The sequence below is a fragment of the Podarcis pityusensis genome, assembly GCF_964106645.2.
Source record: "Podarcis pityusensis genome assembly, chromosome: 2".
Classification (NCBI taxonomy): domain Eukaryota; kingdom Metazoa; phylum Chordata; class Lepidosauria; order Squamata; family Lacertidae; genus Podarcis; species Podarcis pityusensis.
Window position 1 is genome coordinate 33,775,170 of NC_138029.1, and position 20,949 is coordinate 33,796,118.

Genomic DNA, 20,949 nt, shown 5'->3' on the forward strand with positions numbered 1-20,949 from the left:
CAGAAGTGGCACCTCCAGATACGCACACCTTAAGATCCGACCGGAGCTCTGGAACGGATCCCGCCTGCAACCGGAGGTACCACTGCACAAAGCAGCTCCCTATATTCCTGGCCCTGAATAGTATGGCAGTTCCACTGTTCTCAGTGTCTCATTTAAAGTCAACAGATGTTTTGCACAAACACAATAATTCATGCCTCCAACACTCAGAGAAGTGATTTTGTTTCAGAAACCTTCAGAAGCAGCCAAGATCTGAAAATCTGGGTTAATTGCCCTGCATCCTAGCCAAACCCTACTCTATTCCCATTACTGGGTCTCCTTCACTCAGTCTCCCTAATTTATTAAAAGGGTGTTTGCCTTGTCCTGCCTCCCTCAAGATGTGGCATCCTGCTTGCCTTCTTTCCCATTTTCCAACATGCAAACTCTCTCCCACCAACTGCTCAGGTGAGGCTATAGAAGGTGAGGAGCCTCCAACTCTAAGCCATGGTGTTTGAGTAGTCAAAGCCTCAGCTGACCTTGCAGGTAATTCCCTGTTCTGCTTCCTCCCACGCCCGCTCTCCCCACAACGAACCTGGTAGGGTAGTCTGTGGCACTCAAGTTGATGAAGTAGTCCCAGGCCCAGTCTGCCATCTCCAGCAAGTCTTTCATGCTGCGCAGGTACATCTTCAGCAAGCTGGCGCCACCCCAGATAGTGACCATGCGCCAAGGGGTGACCCGGATGTTGGGATAGTGCTGGGCCAACTCCACCACTTCACGGTGCAGGTAGGTGGAGCGCTGAAAGGGGACAGAACCAAGTTTGAGTCCCAGGGGGAGGAGCACTGCTTCAGTTGGTCCATTCCTTCCTTCCTAGAAGGAGCTCTTTGAAAAATGTGTAGTAGTGCACCTTGCTATTCTGGGAGGACCTTGGAAGAAACGTGACGGTGTCTGCTTTCATTTGCAAGATTTCTGCTCCTTTAAATGTTAGAGGCACACACCTCTAACATTTCCCTTTGTTTGTGCCAGGGGACCTAAGGGAAGGGATCTTGCAATGGACTATCTATCTATCTATCTACACACACACACACACACACACACACACACACACATAAATTTAAATTTTCTGTTTTACAATTTAGAATACTCATTTAAACATCCTTAAAATATCAATGACTTCCCTTCTTCTCTTTCCATGGTTCATTTTGCATATCATAAGTCCCTGCATATTTTACATAAACCAAAACATTCAGTATTCCATTATTACATCCATCAAAACTTATTTACACTGTTGAATTTATCTTAATGCTGCCAACGTTTTCAAGTGTACACAATCTCCCCCCATACATTCAATGAACCATTTTTCAATCTTCTCTAAACGTATGTTCTTCTTGTTCTCTTATTCTATATGTTAGGTCTGCAAGCTGCGCATATTCCGTCAACTTAAATTGCCACTATTCTTTAGTTTGGACCTCACTCCTTTTCCATTTTGGGGCTAACAAAACATGGGCCGTAGTAAATAACCTCCCCCCCCTCTTTTTTTTGCAACAGGCTTCAATGAAGGCAGGAGTGACACATCTTCTTATCAGTACAGCCAGAGATAAGACAAGGGAGAGAAGATTCAGTGTGCCCAGAGAGAACTCAGGGGAAAGGGTGGCAGTCTCTGGGCTGTACAGCAGGGAGTGTTGTGCAGAGGGCAAGACACAATTTCTCCAGGCGACCTAGCAAGGAGACCTGTGGACTCTTGGTTTGTCCCATTCCTCCCGCCTCCCTCTCTCCTCTTAGTGCCAAGCTGTATTAGCACAGGCCAGGAGGCCACCTGCTTTACCTTATCCACATGGATGTAGAAGAAATGTTGCTGGTGATACACAGCCTTGATGAAGCGCTTCAGCTGACGGATGGCTCGCCCGTGAACGACCAGCATGTAGGCAATCCGAACTGGCTTGCTCACAGAGGCGTGGAGCATTCGGCTTTCATCCCACTGGATAATGGGGCTGACTTTCCCTGCAGAGATCAGAAGGGGTTGCAGATGGACTCAAGGTTATCTGAGCAGGAAGGGGGAGTGAAGAGGAGCTAGTGCACAAGCTCCTGAGGCCAAATGACCTTGAGGTCAGAAGAAAAGCTGCATTCCTACCCTGATCTCAGAAATACAGGGTGGAAGAATAACCTAAAGCAGCACATTTATACTGTCATCCAACTTGCAGCTGCAACATATCAGAAATAAATGTGCAACCCAGCACAGAGGAAGGCAAAAAAAAAAGGGCACAACCATCTTTTTCTGTGTGCAAATCAGACCTAAGTAAAAACCAGCCAGGGATCGAACCTGGGACCTTCTGAATGCAAAGCAGATGCTCCACTCCTGAGCTAGTACAGCCCTTCCCAAATTACATGGCCCATGCCCCATTTAATTAAGGGGATTGTCAACTTCTCTCTTTGGCCATAGTGCAGTGGCAAGACAGCTGATTTACACACAGGAGGCCTCAAGTTGTCTCCAGCTAAAAAGGATTCCAAGCATCTAGGTTGGGAAAGACCTGTGGTTTGTTCCGCTGCTAGTCAAAGTGTACAGACCCATGCTCTCACTCAGTGGGAGGCTGCTTCCATCGTATCTATGGGGCAATGGTCTGCTCAGCGACTGCATTGGTGCCTGCAGAGGGTAAATGTCTCTATCCTGCGACAAGAGAACCAAACCACATAGCACCGAAGAAGCATCCTCTCTGCAAAGCGGAAACTATGCTGCAAAGGTGAATTCAGGTCTCACCTGAAAGCTGGCACTGCCGGGGTACGGAGCGCGGCATAAGGTTCCCGGCTTGGTGCAGGCACACCACGTTGGCTATCTCCTGCTGGCACTGTTTGCTGCTGGCTCTGGCTAACGCAGACAAGGCGTCCTTGCCGGCGATCTCACACTTGGGAGTGAAGTTGTTCTCTGTGGGCTGGGGGGCCCCTTCCACGCTGCCCGTGTCCCCGTGCTGGAAGACGGCTAGCTGAGCATCCCCTCTGAGCTCCGTCAGGTTCCTTTGGCTCGAGGAGTCCAAGTAGACGGGGAACCGGCGCCCGGGTTTGTGCTTCCCCGTAACCGCTCTCACCACTTTGGCCACGAGGACTCCGGGGTTGTCCGGACGGCTCTTCCATCGCCCATGCTTCCGGCTCAAGCTGCCCCTGCGGCCTGCCGAGCTGTCCAAATCCTTGGACCCTTCCCCGTTCTGAAGCAGCTGGGCCTTCTTCTGCCGTCCCTTCTCCAGTTTCAATCACACACACACGCAGAATAAAAATAAAAGAGGAAAAGAAGAATTAACTTCAGGGTTCATCTCCAAGCTACTTTGCAGCGTTCAAAATGAAAGTTATCAGCACCCTTTCCATTTTTCTAAAGGAGATGAGCTTTTTAAGTAATGTACAAGAGTACATACATGCATCAATTCATCTTCCCAGGGAACTCTGGGAATTGTAGCTGTGTAAGGCGAATTCCCCAGTGGGACGCGGGTGGCGCTGTGGGTTAAACCACAGAGCCTAGGACTTGCTGATCAGAAGGTCGGCGGTTCGAATCCGAGCAACGGGGTAAGCTCCCGTTGCTCGGGATAGAAAGGACTGACAAAACCCGGGACCAGGAGGAAGAGACGTTGGATGAAGATTGGAAGAAAGTTTTAAAAATTTTTTACTTAGGATTGTTTTGCAAAATTAATGAGTATTAGAAAAATGTTGGAACGAAATTATTTGGCTTTAGCAGAAATGTTAAAAAGAACTATGCAAGAATATGTTATGGTTATGAGAAATTGGTATAAATAAGATTTAAGTTTTAAGTTTTAGGGTTTTTTATAGTAATATAAGGTTAAAATAGATTAAGGTAATTTAATGACAGAATATTATGAAAAAAGGGAAGGATTTGCTGTGGTAATTAATAACTAGAATACAAAAAAGGGAGGTGCGAGGAGGTTGATGAAATAAGGTAATGACAGTTAAGGATTTGAGAATATTGGATCTGTTTTTAAATTTTTGTGGTTTATTTTGTTTTTTGATTTTGATGTGTTATGTGTTTTGGTTTTGCTTTTTGCTTTTGATTTTTATCGATTTGTATTGTTTGATTGTTGTTTGTTTTTCCCTTTTTTCTTCTTCTTTGTCTTTTTGTTTTTTCTGTAATTTTAAAATGCTTAATAAATATCATTTAAAAAAAAAAAAAAAAAAGCTCCCGTTGCTCGGTCCCTGCTCCTGCCAACCTAGCATTTCGAAAGCACGTCAAAGTGCAAGTAGATAAATAGGTACCACTCCGACGGGAAGGTAAACGGCGTTTCCATGTGCTGCTCTGTACGCTGGCTCCCTTGTGCTGCTGTACGCTGGCTCCCTTGGCCAATAAAGCGAGATGAGCGCCACAACGCCAGAGTCGGCCACGACTGGACCTAATGGTCAGGGGTCCCTTTACCTTTTTTATGGCGAATTCCCAGTTCCTGGGATTCTTTGGGAGAAGCCATGACTGTTTCAAAGCGGTATAATACAGTGGTGCCTCGCAAGACGAAAAGAATCCGTTCCGCGAGTCTCTTCGTCTTGCGGGTTTTTTCGTCTTGCGAAGCAAGCCCATTAGAGGTTTAGCGGCTTAGCGCTACAGTATTAGCAGCTTAGCCGGCTTAACGATCAGCTGATAAGCGGCTTAACGATCAGCTGATAAGCGGCTTAGCATCAGCTGTTAAGCGGCTTAAAGATCAGCTGATAAGCGGCTTAGCCATCAGCTGATAAGCGGTTTAGCGGCTTGGGAAAAAGGGGGGGGGAGGAAAAAACCCCCGCAGGAACTCGCAAGACATTTTCGTCTTGCGAAGCAAGCACATAGGAAATTCGTTTTGCGAAGCACCTCCAAAACGGAAAACCCTTTCGTCTAGCGGGTTTTCCGTCTTGTGAGGCATTCGTCTTGCGGGGCACCACTGTACTGCTTAAAATGTACCGTGCAGATGCGGGCGATAGTTACACAGATAGTAACAAAGACGGCCGGTGCAGTGGAATGTCAGAGTAGAGCTAGGGAAACCTGGATTCAGATCACCACTCAGCTATGAAGCTAGATGGATTTACCCATTACTCTTTCCCCCAGCTGAACCTTCCTCACAGGGTTGCTCCAAGGATAAAAAGACCAGGAATTGGGGGGTTGGAGAACCATATACACCACCTTGGTGTCCTTGAAAGAAAGGCGAGGTGTAAGAGCAAAAATAAATAAAAAAACACGTATTTCTCTATGTTCATGTGTCAAGAGAAATATTAGATTCACAGAATCTTGCAAGAGGCATACATTTACAATTCCAAAGAAAAATCTACCTCCTCTGCCATCCTACACGTTTTACTCCAAAGGAAGACCCACCAAGTTTAACAGGACTTAAACCCGTGTAAATGGACATTGGACTGCATAGGAACCTGTGACCAGATGTTGTTGGAACTACTACTCCCATTGCTACTGATCGCTGATCGTGCTGGTTGAGTTGACAGGACTTGGGAGTCCAACTTGGGAGAGCACAAATCCGCCATCTCTGTTCTACAGCTTTTCATTGGTTGGGATTCTTCACTCCATTCCATTCTGCCTCCCCCCGTTTTCCTCCCCTCCCCAACAAGCACTCAGCATTCTGTGGACACCGAGCATGCTCAGTCCACACTGCCGCCATTTTTTGACCCCATGTGCTCTCTCTCTCTCTTCCTAAACATTTCCCTACTTCTGCAAACCTTGCGAGTGCCCCAGAGTGTGTATTCCTCCCCTCTTGTTTCTTCTTGGCTCCATAATTCTGGCTACGGTCCTATTGGCACGCAGCAGCTGAGTTCAGACAGAATGATTAAGCTTAGCTGATTTTAGATAACTATTAGCAGGCAAAAACAATCCCCCCCTCCAGTCCTCCTTCCCTATGGTTGTTGTTGTTTTAATCTGCTTTCGTTGTGGGTTAAAATACAGGTGCTTATCCACAAAACCACATTAGTCCTTTAAAAAAGAATATATCTATATAAATATAACTGTTTGCTCCCCCACCGTAACAACCATCCATTTCAAGAACATTTCTATTGTTCCTCAATCCATTTTTTTCTCTGGCAAGTATGCATTTCTCCCTTTCCGTTATGAGAGCAAGCTTCTTCTTTCTTTAGTTGTGTTTCTTTTCTTTTTCCCTAAACAAGAACAAACTGCGTTCTCTTCCACAACGAGGCAAACTTCTCAGAAGTGAAATGGACTGTACCCAGCAGAACTTGTAGGTGGATCTGCAGAAAGGCAGCCTGCTCCATTTGGCTTATGAGACATGGGGCAGCAAATGCATTCAAGACAAGAGGGACAAAGGTGACTTGCCCTCCCCACAAAGTTCCTCCTCCTCCCACCCCCCTTCTGCATTATGTTTGCACAGCTTGCAAAGCACCCAAGCTGGATGGGGCTAGTCAAGGCTGCTTCTTTTGCTTTAAAGAAAGAATGCTCAGTATGCCGTCTTCCTCATGTCTGAACTCAACGGTTTAATTGGCTCACCCACATCCAGCTTCCAGACACATTGAGGCACTGAGAAGCTGTGCTGTTCTCCCCCCAATCCCCACCCAGCTGCCCATGTTGGTTCGCAGGCGCAGGCTTGTAAAAGTAATTTAAGAGACAGCAGAGCTGTCTGACTGGTTTAGCAATACCTTGGTAGATTCTAACATGCCAAGCTGAGCTATCTCTGACAAAAACAAAACAAAACCCCTCCTCACCTGAAGGAGTATGAGCATCCTCTTTCACACAGGGAGCTTTGACTGAAATTTCCTCCCGCAGACATTTAGTTGTTAGGTGTTTCTCCCAAAAGGATGAGAGAATTTCCATCAGAAAAATCACTACGATGTTTAGGGAAGCTTTTGATGTTTGATGCATTACTGTATTTTAACATTTTGTTGGAAGCTGCCAAGAGTGGCTAGGGAAGCCCAGCCAGATGCGGGGGGGGGGGGGTATAAATAATAAATTATTATTATTATTATTATTAGGAAAGTACCCTGAGTGAAAGGTCGATTATGACCACGCTCTACGTTCAACCAGAACCCTCTTCTTTTCAAGCTGAGCAGCTAGATAGAATAACAGAACTGCCAAGTTGGAAGGATCATCTAGTCCAGAGGTTTTCAACCTTTTTGAGTCAATGGCTTCCTTGACCAACTATGTTCTTTCTGCAGCACCCCTGTGGGGCTCAGGAACCCAGTTACATCACCCCTTGCTTGCAGAGCTGGCAGCATCTCACACCTTTTCAAACACCCTCCCTTGTGGAGTGTTTCCTCAACCTCCTCTCCCCTCTCCTTGGGAGTCCTCTGGGCAGCCACTGCTACCACCCCAGTCTCTGGGCTGCCCCCCTGCCCCCAAAAGAGGTGCCTCCTCATACTGCCCCACAGGGGCCTGGGACTTGTCTGTCCATTCCCAACAGCAAGGGCTGGTGGACTGGCTGGCTGGGCTCCCTCGCCCACTTGCTTGCTTACTGCAAGGCCGCCTCAGCTCCTGGCAACCAGCACCCCCTGACCAGCCCCAGAGGCACCATTTGCCTGCAGACCTTGTAGCCAGGGCTGCTGCAACTAACAGCTGTGCAAGCCTTTGGGAGGCAGAGACAAGGCATCAGAAGGGGGAGGGAAGGAAAGAGGGACAGAGGCCAGTACTGCCAGCGGCACCCCGACCATCATTCAAGGCACCCCAGGGTGCCAAAGCACATTGATTGGAAACCACTAATCTAGTCCAAACTCCTGCAATTCAGGAATATATAGCTGTCCCATATGGGGCCTGAACCTGAGACTCTGGTGTTATCACCACCAAGCTCAAACCAACTGAGCTATCTCAGTGCACATAGGGGCAGGGAAGCTTTTAATGTTTGACGGATTAGTGTATTGTAATATTTTGTTGGAAGCCGCCCAGAGTAGCTGGGAAAACCCAGCCAGATGGGTGGAGTATTATTATTATTATTATTATTATTATTATTATTATTATTATTCTGGAGGACACCACAATAGCTACTATGTCCAACGCTATCAAGAGCAGGAGTGAGGACCTTTGGCACATTGGATGTTGCAGAACTACGACTCTCATCAGCCCCAGTAAGCACAGCCAATGGCCTGGGATGATGGGAGTTGTAATTCAGCAGCTTCCGGAGAGCCACAGGTTCCTCACCCCTGATCTAGAGGACCAGTTTCCCCACTCCTGCCGTAAATAATTAACAACCAGACCAGAGTCATAGCAGACAGCAGTTATCCCAGATGGGCCATCCTTTCTGATGCCTACCATCTGCAGGAAAAGTTCCTCACTTTTTAGACAAAGCAGGGGCTCTTATGCTAGCTCATAAGAAAGAACTCCCAACATTCATTTTGGGGCAGTGCCTTTGTGAGGACCGACCAAAATGTCACCAAAAGTAGTGGCAAAGTCTTCAGTCAGGCAAGATGTTATACAAAGCAGGTGGTCAGGGGACAACAAGAGAGTAGGGAAGGGGGGTGGGAGTTTTGAAGCTCTGCTTTCCAGGTGGCATTTAACTGCTAATGACACACAGAAGTATGAAAGGGGACCTACCAGCCATGAAGATGGTGAATGTTTCTTAAAACAGTCACTTTTCCACACACTTACCCATCTGGAAGGAAGTGCATTATGACTGCAGGGACAATGAGTGTGACAGTCTCTCTCACACACAATTTGCTATCTCCTAAGAGATGATTAATTTAGCATGCCTTTGAAGTGACCTTGCGATCAGTTCTGAATTTATAACTTGGGTTGCAGAATTATCCCCCCAAAAGGGGGGGGGGAGATTTCCTCATCACAATAAGTCAGTTGAACCTGATTGAAACTAAATAGCTTCTATTAAGTAATCATCCTTGCAGAAACGAAGTATGAGAGAGGGAAAGAGGCTATTTTTTGATGCAGGGGAAGCCTGGCTGTGGGAAATTACCATGGTAGCCAGCGAAACAAGTCAGATGCTCTCCATTACAGTATTGGTCCCCCTCTATTTGTCAATTTTCATGTATATGGCATAGCAGCATGGCTGCACATGATCCTTTAGGTTAGACTAAGGATGGGGAACCTGTTGCTTGTCAGATGTTGTTGGATGGACTCCCAACTCCCAGCCAGGTGGCCAGTCATCAGGAATGATGGGAGCTGCAGCCCAGAAACATCTGGAGGGCCAAAGGTCCCCATCCCCGTACAGTGGTACCTCGGGTTAAGTACTTAATTCGTTCCAGAGGTCCGTTCTTAACCTGAAACTGTTCTTAACCTGAAGCACCACTTAGCTAATGGGGCCTCCTGCTGCTGCTGTGCCACCAGAGCATGATTTCTGTTCTCATCCTGAAGCAAAGTTCTTAACCCGAGGTACTATTTCTGGGTTAGCGGAGTCTGTAACCTGAAGTGTATGTAACCCGAGGTACTACTGTATTAGAAAGTAAAAACTTCTCTGCCATTTGGGCCAAGTTCCTGTCTCTCTGCATTGCCCAGGGCTGGCTGTTTCAGTACTGAGAAAACCACAGATTAGAACAAGCAAGGAGTGATCAAATACCTCTTCCTTTCCCAAACCACTAGGTCTCTTTACTGCATCTCTTTACAATTATCAACTAATTGCCATGCATTGTCTATGTCTGCTTTGATTTCAACTGACAATGGATTTGTGACTCATTTCATACTTTTTTAAAAAAAACTCTCCCAAATGCATATCTAAAGAGGTCACTCATTTTATACATGTTGGTTTCCTTCACCGAATTTCTTCTGCCCATCTGCCACCCCAATGCTCCAGTTTAACTCAAGTGCCCCATGTGTTATTTCCCCGTGGTTTCTTACTGCAGAGTGACCCACACGTTGTGCTCTGCTTGGAGGTGTTCCTCGACCATACAAAGACAAAATGCTTAAAGTGAAATCTGGGGGAGGCAATCTCTAAGACTATCATCAAAGGGTCAACTCTGAAGTACTTCAAGCGCTACGTACACAACATTCATGTGTAAAAATCAGAGCGCATTACTTGAATGTGTCAAGTCTCTTTAAAACCAAACATGACTTCTCCAGCAACTGCTTTCGCATGAAATACACCCTCCCCACTCTGAAGCGATGCAAACACTTGCAAAAGCAAGGATGCTAAACTGGAATAAACCCTCAGGCAAGTCGGTTCACATGAACGCAGCTTCAGAAGCAGTGTCATTTTAGATGTGAATCATCAGCAGGACCAGGGAATGAATACAATTATTTCCCATAACCTTAGTTAATGTTACACTGAATAACTGGTTAGGATGGCAGACAGTGCTCTTAAAGACTGCACTTTGGACGTGTGTGGGATGGCTGAATTCATCCCGCTTACCTCTAAATGACTACTTGAAGTCAAGGTGGTAAGATATTGAGCTGGTTACGCTTCCCTATTTGTGTAGCACACACTGTAATCCTGTAGCCAAGGGAGGCACAGTGGACCAAGGGTCAGGACTCTTAGGTTGCTACACAACCCTCAATTTCTCGGTAACTGCTAACACGGAGAGCTTTATAAGGGAGGGAGTCCTACTGCTAAGGCCCAGCTGGGGTATTTGGTTCCACAGGTGGCCAATCTGTATTGGAGGGCAAGGAAATGGGGCCCCTAAAGTAATCCCCCTCTCAATAACCAGATGGTTGGGGTGGTCTTAAAACTCACAGATCCTGAAATGCACCCCTCAATGGAGACCAGGGAATGAAAGGCTGGGAGAAAATCAACCAATTTAGGGTGACATGTTTATTGAGAATTCAGCCTGATTGAGAGAGAGAGAGAGAGAGGGGAGGGGAGAGATGGAAGGTACCCAAGGGGCATCTAGTACAACCCTCTGCAATGCAGGAATCTCAGCTAAAGCACAATGACTGATGGCCATCCAACCTCTGCTTAAAAACCTCCCAGGAAGGAGAGTCCACCACCTCTTGTGAGAGTCTTTCCACTGCCGAACAGCTCTTACTGTCAGAAAGTTTTTTTGAATGATTAGTCAGAATCTCCTTTCTTCTACCTTGAAGCCATTGCCTCAAGTCTTACCCTAAAGGGCAGGAGAAAACAAACATGTGACAAGGCATCCCTCTTCCATGTGACAGGCCTTAAGATATTTGAATATGGCTATCCTATCTCCTCTCAGTCTCCTCTTTCCCAGGCTAAACATATCCAGCTCCTTCAAGCACTCCTCATAAGACTTAGTTTCCAGAGCCTTGATCATCTTGGTTGCCCTCCTCTGCACACGTTCCAACTTGTCAACATCCTTCTTAAATTGTGGAGCCCAGAACTGGACACAGTGTTCCAAGTGTGGTCTGACCAAGGCAAAATTGAGTGGTACTATTCCTTCCCTTGATCTGGACACCATATTTCTGTTGATGCCGCCTAGAATAGCACTAGCTTTGCTTTTTTGCTGCTGCATCACACCGTTGACTCATGTTAAGCTTGTGGTCCACCAAGACCCCTAGATCCTTTTCGCGCATGCTGCTAGTAAGCCAGGTGTCCCCCATCCTATATTTGTGCAGCTGATTCTTCCTTCCTAAGTGCAGAACATTACATCTGTCCCTATTGAAATTCATTTTCATTTTGACATTGTGTCAAAGCAAGCAATACTCCACACTCTCCAGTGGATTTCCGTCCTTTACTTATTACAGAAAGTCTGACTTTTGTGGGGACCTCCAAAGCAGCTGTAATTCTGGAATCACCCCTAGATGAATGTACTGCAGAAGCAGTAATGTTGGTCTATTAAGAAATTATAATAATAGGATGCTGACCAACCTGGACTCTGGGCTTTCACACTAACTAGCTTTTCTGATTTCCACATATGCCTTGCTGGTTAGCAATCAACCCAGTCAGTCAACTTCTGCCATGCTTTTTTACCAGCAGTTCTGGTTTTTTGTTTGGAACAGACTAAACACAAGCAAAGTCCTTTTGGAAAAAGAAAAAACCCACAACTTCCCCTGGTTTCCTCTTCAAGCATGCATCCTAGAGAGAGAGAGAGAGAGAGAGAGAGAGAGAGAGGCCAGAACGGCAGAGATAACAGCTCATTAGTCACCAGGCAAAGCCATCTGTTCAGGGACTTATAAATCTGTTTTCTCCACTATGAAGGTGAGAGCTGAGGAGGGAGGCTGGCAAACAACTGAAGTTTTGCTCTCTACTCAGATACAAACATCCTGCCAGGGGCAGCCAGGCACCTCCGTGAGGAAGGAAATGCTTGCATCCTTTTGGAAAGGATGGTGCTCGCCTTCAATCTTCGGAGGAACACATGCTTCAGAAGTCTGCAGCCCAGGATATTTTCTCCCTGCCTGCCTGCCCTCTCTGGAGCAAAGGGGTTTTGTTTACTCGGAGAGCTGAACTCCCGGCAGCACGGAGGCAAGTGTCTCTGCTCCTTTCCAGCACATTGCCCTCTCACAGTCAAGCCCACTGCATCATACTTCCAAATGAAGACACCCCTAGAGACAAATACGTTTTCCTCACCTCGCACATCCTGGAAGAGAAAGAGAGAGTGACGAGACAAGGAAGGTGAGACAGGCTGCCAGAACACCTGTCTGCTGCTCCCCCCTTCCACAATGTGCACGGCTGAGCATTAAGAACGGGCCTCCTAAGTGGTGGCTGTTGCTGGCAGATCCATCTCTCCCAGAAGGAGCTCTTAATCTAGCCTGTGACAGGTGAGAAGGCATCCCTCCTCTCCCTCTCCTTCCTTCAGCTGCCAGTTAATGAACTCAGTGGCTCCTAATTGCTGCACGGTGCCAGAGCAATCCCTTCTGTTCGACCCACGGAGGAAAGAAAATAAATGACTCCCAACTTCTGTTTAACACTTCGGCAGAACTTTTTGGCAAAGTCTCTGCTTGCATGGATTCCCCGCTGCTCGTCGGGACAGGCGCTCTTATATTTCCAGACTCTCGTCGCCATGTTGCTTCATCTCCACCATTTGCGCTTGCTGGTAAAACCAACAGATTATCACGGGAGCTTTCAACAGCCCGTACTTCCAGGAGATATACAAAACAGGCTATCTTCTGCATCCGGGTAGTACTCTGCCACACTGCCTGCATCGCTGCAAGTCACAGCCCAAATTTTCACAGGTCTTTGGGATTACTTTATTGTGGATTTGACCACTCAACATCAAAATAGGTTTGTTACAGAGTACCAAACATGCATGTAGAGCTTAATCGGTCAGCTACCTTCTAACAAAGTGGTAACCAATACGGCACCCTTTGGATGTTTGTTTGACTACAGCTCCCATTCAGAGACAGTGGAGAAAGCCAGAGATACACTTCATGAGTTTTGGGGTGAAAGCGGAACATACCCAAATACAACCAAAACAGCAGGAGATTAAGATCCACTGTGATTTTTTTAAAAAACAACAACTGGGGTTTTTTTTAAAAAAAATGATGCAGCCTGTGGAAGAAAATAAAGAGATGCAACTGGTACCCAGAACAGAAATACATTAGTAGAGACTGGGGATAGGCAAAGGGGGTGGAAATAAGCCAGGCTGGTTCTGGAGCAGGACCCTGAGGTCACCGACAGATGACATAGTCTAGGGGCTGGGATGGTGAACCTACGGCACAGACCAGGCAAGGGACACGAGTAGTGCTGTGGTCTAAACCACTGAGCCTCTTGGGCTTTCCGATTGGAAGGCTGACGGTTTGAATCCACATTACGGAGTGAGCTCCTATTGCTCTGTCCCAGCTCCTGCCAACCTAGCAGTTTGAAAGCACACCAGTGCAAGTAGATAAATAGGTACCACTGTGGCGGGAAGGTAAACGGTGTTTTCGTGCACTCTCGCTTCTATCACTTTGGTCTGTTGCACCAGAAGCGGTTTAGTTATGCTGGCCACATGACCCAGAAAGCTGTCTGTGGACAAACACCGGCTCCCTCAGCCTGAAGCGAGATGAGCGCCGCAACCCCAGAGTCGTCTTTGACTGGACTTAACTGTTGAGGGGTCCTTTACCTTTTTACCTTACAGACCAGGCTCATCAAGCTGCTTTAAGTGGCCTGCAACCCCCATGGCAAAATCGGCAGCACTTCTTCCTCTTATAAAGGGGCCTCTCTTGCCCCTTGTGTGCAACAGCTCCTAGGAGGGTTTTAGCGCTCAGGAAATAGCAATAAGCACTCTGACCTAGCAATGGGAGTACACAAGAAGGAGGAGAGACAAGGTAAACAGAGGGTTTTCCTTCCTATTGCAGGGCTGGGGGAAATCATAGGTAGCTAGGTGCTCAAAATTGATGCTGGCCACTAGGAACTGGAAATGTTATACCACTTTGCTACTGGCATCTAAAACCCTGCCACACAGCTCTTACAAATTGAAGCTTGGGGTCAGAATTTTGCCTCCTAGCGCTGCTGCATGCAACCAAAGTGTGTGATTCCATACTTTCAGCATGACTGTGGTTTTTGGACTTCCATATTTTGTGACTAACAGACACCAGCACAGTGATTATTCTAGGTCTTATTACATCCATTTTTAGGCATCATATGAGCCACGTCACACCATGTACAAAATGCATAGCCCACTACTTATGATAATCACACATGTGTGTAACAGGCTACAGCTTCTCAATGCATATATGCTGTAATCACATATGAATGTGGCTTTGCAGACATAGAAATTGTGAAATGTGTGAAGTGGCCCCTGAGTTCCAGAGGCTAACTATGTTCTTCTGTGTTTAAAAGTACTTTCTTTTGTCTGTCACCTGCTGATTTGTGAATACAGTGGTACCTCTGGTTACGATCTTAATTCGTTCCAGAGGTCCGTTCTTAACCTGAAACCATTTTTAACCTGAGGCACCACTTTAGCTAATGGGGCCTCCCACTGCCACCAGCGCACAAATTCTGTTGTCATCCTGAGGTAAAGTTCTTAACCCGAGGTACTACTTCCCGGTTAGAGAAGTCTGTAACCTGAAGTGTTTGTAACCAGAGGTACCACTGAATATACCAGCCCAGACGATTTGTCCATTAAGCCCAGCATTGCCTACTCTGCCGGCAGCAGCTCCCTAGGGGACTCAGGCAGAGAAAGGTCTTCCCCATCACCTGCTATCTATTCTTCTTAGTTGGAAATACTGAACCTGTGACTTTCAAAGCGTCCAAAGCATGTACTCTCCGCCACAGAACTGCAGCCCCTCCTTCCTCCAGATGAGATGCCTCAATTATTGTGCCGGGGGCACACATTACGTAAGAACGAAGGCTTGCCCAATCTAGCTACCAGAATAAAGAATTAAAGAAAATACACATTATTTTCCTCCTTCCTTGTTCTTGTGCTGAAGCTGTGGCCTCCCCAGGCTTACAGACAAATATACCTCCCACAACTGTAAGAGAATTGATGTTCAAACCATGTGCCTTTACAGCATTGGTGCACTTAGAGTTGCATTTCTTCTTCTGTAGCCAACAAATACTGGACTCGTTCTCTGGGTCTTATGTATGTGTAGGGAAGGGGCTAAAACTCAAAGGGGTCAACAACTAGTTCAGCCACCAGATCAATCGATTCAGAGTACAACGATGCATACATGATGGGCTCAGCATTAAGCTAAATGCCTATAGCCAATATAGAAGCTTTGAGATACTTTAAAAATAAGAGTCCAAGAATCTTGACTGATAGAAAAAGCATTTCAATTCATTCTTTTTGTTTCAGAATGTTTTCTTTTCCTCGCCCAAGTATGCGCCAGGATGCAATATTGATACGGAATTCTGCCCCTTTCCTTTGAGAATGCCCTCTGATATAAATAAGATCAGCATAAAGTATTCATGGAGATGCTTCTTATTTGTCTAAATCTGAACACCAGGCAGATGTTTTAGATGAGACTAACAACATGATATGGACATGCTTCAAGTACCTGATGCTCCCAAGCCACATCACAACCATGTTTACTGAAGAGTGTTGCACAGAGAGGGCTTACTTTCAAGCTTTGTTTTATGCTTAGGGGGAGTGGAGCCTGATCCAATATATGGGGTCCCCCCTGAAATCCATTCCACTTATTTCAACAATGGGACTTCTGTGTGCACAGGATTGCAGTCTTGGGTCATTTGGACATTTTTGTTTAGCTTTCATCCAAACAATAGACAGGTTTCTATTTATCCCCCAGAGCATGCACAAAAAAACATGCCCAAGCAACAAGAAGAACAACATATTCAGTCCTGACAATAAATAGCTGCATCTACCTGTACTTCACCTATGCTTTGGAGAGAGACATTTTTATTGTTATGAACTGCTAAGATGAAAGTAAGAAAATGTCACCCTTTTAACACTGACAAAAGATGCTTCCTTTTCAATTCAGCCCATCGTGCTGAAGCCTGGGTTTTTATATAATATAGAGAGAAACATCCTTTAAAGAATTGTTCTTTGAAAAGAGCAGTCTCCGCTTCTTGTCCCAATGTCCATTGCTGCCACATCTAGATCTTTTTCAGTGAAAAACATGGCCCACAGTTAAGACCAGTTGACCCTACTCAGATTTTGAATTGATTCTTTAGTAGGAATCTTTTGGGTCTCCCCGCTCCCCCTACATACTTAGCAGCAACCTATCATCTTGTGGTAATGCTTGCTCTGAAATAACCTGAACCTCAAAAAGTTAGGAAGGCAGGCAAAAAGGAAGCAGCGATCAAAGGGGAGCTTTCCAAAAACAGAACCAGAGCCAGAAGCAGCTGCTTTAAGCAGAAGCTAGACAGTCCAGTGGGTAAATTTAACCATCTCTTCTGGGAAGACAAAATAGAGCTGCAGGCTGCAACAGTGCTTCCGCACATCATGGAAAGAAACCCCAGATCAAAGGTCTCAGGAGAGGGACTGATTTTGCGGCATTTAAAATCAGAGCACATCATTGCTACAACTTCATAATAAAGTCAGTGGCACTTTGGAGGAAAAAGGCCAGTGAATTATAAACTCAAACCAGGTGTCATAACTGGGCTTTAAATGCATGTCTGCTCATGAAAGATTGTAGTTGTTGTTTTAGAGTTAATTCAGGCTGTGAACCTATACTCATTTACCAGAGTGGATGGGACGTGCTTCTGTGCAGGCTTGTATAAAAGACTGCACTGCCTATTATGGGGCAATTGGACAGTTAATTTTGCAGAAGCTGTCAATAGGCTATTCAAATATTTTGCTTGTAATTGATTAAAGTTACATGTCAGGGTAGAATTCATTTTATGGCTATTTTACACAAACAGCAGTAAATGAATGCTGACAAGTTGTCATTTGATAAAATCTTCTTGCAAATTTATCACTGGGTTTGTACCACTTCAGAATGCAGCTGGCGGCCGGGGGTGGGGTGGGGATCATGATGTGACCGAAAGCTCCTCTATGTCAAGAACTCCCCAGCCACGAAAAATGTGGCATGGAGAAAACTTCTTGGCTACCCTTCTGAAGCGGCAGCTCCAAGACAGCTCTACTATGTGATTCTTCTTTAACACATAAACTGGTCCCAAATTCACACTGCTGCCTATAGGGTCAAGCAAAAGCCACCCATCCCCATCTCCTCAATGTAACACTTCAGTGGCCATATAGTGTGAGTCTACCTTATTCAACACCTGATCTCTCACTGTAGAAGACCAAGGCTCTACTAAGCACTTGCAGAATCAGGCAGACATCGTAATGGCAGAGATTCTTGTGGAAAGGATTCTGACATTTATTTATGTCTTGGCACTATGGCTTGTCCAGTTGCGATCAGCCAGGAAGCAGCATGCACATATATGAAAGGATGCTGCACTCAGCTTCGCTAAACTTGTTAATGGGCTCGTGTTCTCACACAATGCATTGGGTGGATGCCCTGTCCTCTGTACAAAAATGCCAATTATATTTTCCCCCTTTTTCGCAGAATTGGAGGCAAACAGCAGGAGACCAGGCAGCCAACTACAGACTATAAATGGACAAGGGTGGAGAGTTTCAGAAGATCTTTGCCTTTCTGTTTTTAGAGAACATATTATTAAGATGCCCATAACATCCGATTTCCCAAACCAGGGAGTGAAAATAGATCTCCCATTGCATGCACTATGCCAGATGTGTGTGGTAGAGACAGGAGGGATCTAGTCTATCTAATCCAGACAGACCGCCTCTGCCACAGTAAGCTGTTTCTTACATAAAAGCAGCAAATCTAGCTCAAGATACAAAGCAGATGTTCTGCGCCAGCAGACTTAGGGAGCTGAAAATTCCAGTGGGAAAAGCCTCCCAAAAGATGATCAAGAACGTCAGAAAAAGCACTTCAAATTTGTATGAGTAACTAAAAGGTTCACTATCTTAGCCTGAAGCAATCCAACTTCTTCAGGTTCAAAAGTACCGTATTTACAAGCATTAGACCGGGGGCGAGGAAACTGTGACCATTCCCATCATCCCTGACCACTGGCCATGCTGGATGGGGCTGATGAAAACTGGAATCCTACAACAAATACAAGACCACTAATTGCCTAGCCCTGCAATAAATGAAAAAGCATAAAATCAGGGTGGAGGAACACGATGCTAAGTCAGACACCACAGGAACCGCAGAATGGTTGAGCTTTGCGGTGTTTCAGTTCCTTCATACGTAACCAAGTGGTCACTTCTATAACATTCAAATTTACTTCTTCAGTAAACTTGAGGTGGAAATGCAGACCTACTCTGGAAACAGTTCAATGTGTGTCCAGATCAGAGGGTAAAAAAAATAAAACCAAGCAGAGAAGTAAGAGGCTGGGTACATTTCAAACCTGATTTGACAGAGAAGGGAAAAACCCAAACCGACTCAAGCTTTGAAAGCATGGTCACAGGCACAATTAGGTGTGTCACACTCTTTTTGTTTTGCTATCGGCCAAAGCCTGGCATCTCCCCATTCCTCCAGGTTTGTACAGACAAGAGAGAACTGATTTCTGCCTCTCCCATTTCCAAAGTAATTATTGGTATGAACTAAGTTGTCTATCCCCACTTCTAAAGGTCAGGATCCTACAACGGCTATGCAGGGGTTGATCTTAAGTAGCTCCATGCAGTGCCTGTTACCATGTGCTGAGCTGCTTTGCATGCAGCAGCTCAGCCCATTCAAACTATGAAGACTGAAAGTTGAAACTGCTTTTATCATCCCATGGTGAAAACAATCAGATTCACATGGTGATTCTCTACTACACACAAACCGCTCACTGAGTGGTAGCATCTGCTTCAATGAGCGATTCAAAGCGACGTAAGCCAATATTGTAAGATACAGCAGCCTGGAAACTTCCCCAGGTATTTCTCATTCCACCATCTCCATATTCTGCTGTGTTACACCTCCCAAATACAGTAGAGTGCGCACTGCTTAATGGCAAATGGTGGCATAAAGTCTCCCCTGAAAGCCGATGCATGGCCTCTGATAGGAAGCCCTGGACTTGACGGACACTTGGTCTGATCCAGCAGGGCCCTTCCTACATTCTCCCCCAGCAAAATGTGTCAACTGGCCAGTAGATGCCATACTCTAAACTGCAATACAGTGGTACCTCGGGTTAAGTACTTAATTTGTTCCGGAGGCCCGTTCTTAACCTGAAACCGTTCTTAACCTGAAGCACCACTTTAGCTAATGGGGCCTCCCGCTGCCGTCGTGCCACTGGAGAACTTTTTCTGTTCGCATCCTGAAGCAAAGTTCTTAACCCGAGGTATTATTTCTGGGTTAGCGGAGTCTGTAACCTGAAGCGTATGTAACCTGAAGCGTATGTAACCCGAGGTACCACTGTACCAAGTAATGAGCACACTAAAGGCATACAGTATATGGCATGTCTCCACAGCAAACACCCCTTACACATGCAGTTCCCCAGCCACCCCTCATGCCCAGTATCAGCTTCGAGCAACTTCGCAACACGCCTTCCAGAGTTAAGCCGCAACTAACTTGGGGAAGTGAGCGCCGATGCACCCAGCCCCTAAACTTCGGAGCAAACCTTCACACAAACTGGGCTGACCCGAAAACCCTGATGCATCACCCCACTACCTCCCGAGGCACCCTCTCTGCCGAAGAGAGGGTTCAAACCGAAACATTACCTGTACGCAGGCCCTGCCGTCGCACCCCACCCGAGTTACCCACCGCCACAAACGCGCGCAGCCGTCCCGACCTTGCCGCCACTTTGTAGTAGTTTCACGTAGCCCCCCATAGCACAACCAGCCCGGGGCGAGGTACCAACCTCGGTCCCGGGGCTACAAGCCTTGCTCCCGAAACCAACATTTTAAATATGTATATATATATGTGTGTATTTTTTTTTACATATCTCGGCATAAATCTCTCTCTCTGTGCATGCCTTCCGTGTCACCCTGATGTTCCAAGAGCACCATCACCGCCACCCTTAAATCCCTCGCGCGCCCTCGGGCGGCGGATTGACCCGACCCGCCATCCCCGGAGCAGAAGCCACCCTGGCCGGCTCTGGGCACCGCTCCGCCCTCGGCGCTCCTTGGCCGCCCGACGCCGGCTTCTCCGTGGCCCCGGGGGCTCTGCCCAGACCCCTTTGGCTCGCCCCCCGTCGCCGTCGCGGGAGGCAGGCGCCGGCCCCTTGCCCTGCCTTGCCTTTACCTCTCCCTGGTCCTCTTCCTCCAGGTTGCTGAAGCTCCACACCACCAGGCCCTGGATAAGCAGGATGGCCAGCGCCGTGGCGATCGCCAGCTTGTAGCGGCGGACCAGCTTCTGCACCCGGACGCTGGCCACCATCTTCATTCCAAGGCGGCCGAGGGAGAGGGAGAGGGAGGGAGGAGGGGGGGGAGGAAAGAGACAGAGAGAGGCAGAGAGAAGGGAGGAAGGAAGGAGGGAGGGAGGAGGGAGGGAAAGAAAGAAAGAGGGCGGCGGAGTCGAGAGAGCCCTGCAGACCGCGGGAGCGAGCACGCACGGCGTGGTAGGCGCCGAGCACCCGCACCGGCGGGGAGAGAAGCGAGAAGCTGCACAAGCGCCCTGGAGCTTTTTAAGGCGTCGCTGCAGAACTCGGGGGCGGGAAAGAGGGGTGGCTGCTACGGGGCGCCTGGGGGCGCTCGCCTGTCTTGCAGAGGACGCTGCAAGTGCAGCAGCTTAAGAAAGGATCCTCTCTCTCTCTCCTCCCACAGTTCCTACGTGTGTGTGTGTTTAAATATTTTTTTTATTAAAGATTTTCTTGGTTTGGAAAAAAGTACATGCCTTCTCTCTTTTTT

At 46.9% G+C, this 20,949-nt stretch overlaps 1 protein-coding gene and 1 long non-coding RNA gene across 4 annotated transcripts in view; both read right to left on the minus strand.

Moving 5' to 3' along the window:
* XYLT2 (xylosyltransferase 2) overlaps positions 1 to 20,651 on the minus strand; it is a 36,145-nt gene extending 15,494 nt beyond the window's left edge. The window contains exons 1-4 of one of the 3 annotated variants that reach the window (XM_080993689.1): positions 20,345 to 20,651; positions 2,729 to 3,203; positions 1,799 to 1,974; positions 569 to 771 (exon numbers count right to left, since the gene is read on the minus strand). In XM_080993689.1, coding sequence (XP_080849815.1) covers positions 569 to 771; positions 1,799 to 1,974; positions 2,729 to 3,203; positions 20,345 to 20,485 — 995 coding nt within the window. In that variant the 5' untranslated portion in view covers positions 20,486 to 20,651. The remainder of the gene's footprint in view (positions 1 to 568; positions 772 to 1,798; positions 1,975 to 2,728; positions 3,204 to 20,344) is intronic. The other 2 variants (XM_080993687.1, XM_080993688.1) reach the window with 2 other exon arrangements.
* LOC308470742 lies at positions 9,581 to 14,328 on the minus strand. The gene is made up of 2 exons (XR_013982620.1): positions 13,403 to 14,328; positions 9,581 to 13,368 (listed from the first exon to the last, which is right to left on the minus strand). It is a non-coding gene; the product is annotated as an uncharacterized lncRNA (long non-coding RNA).
* Positions 20,652 to 20,949: the final 298 nt, after the last annotated feature.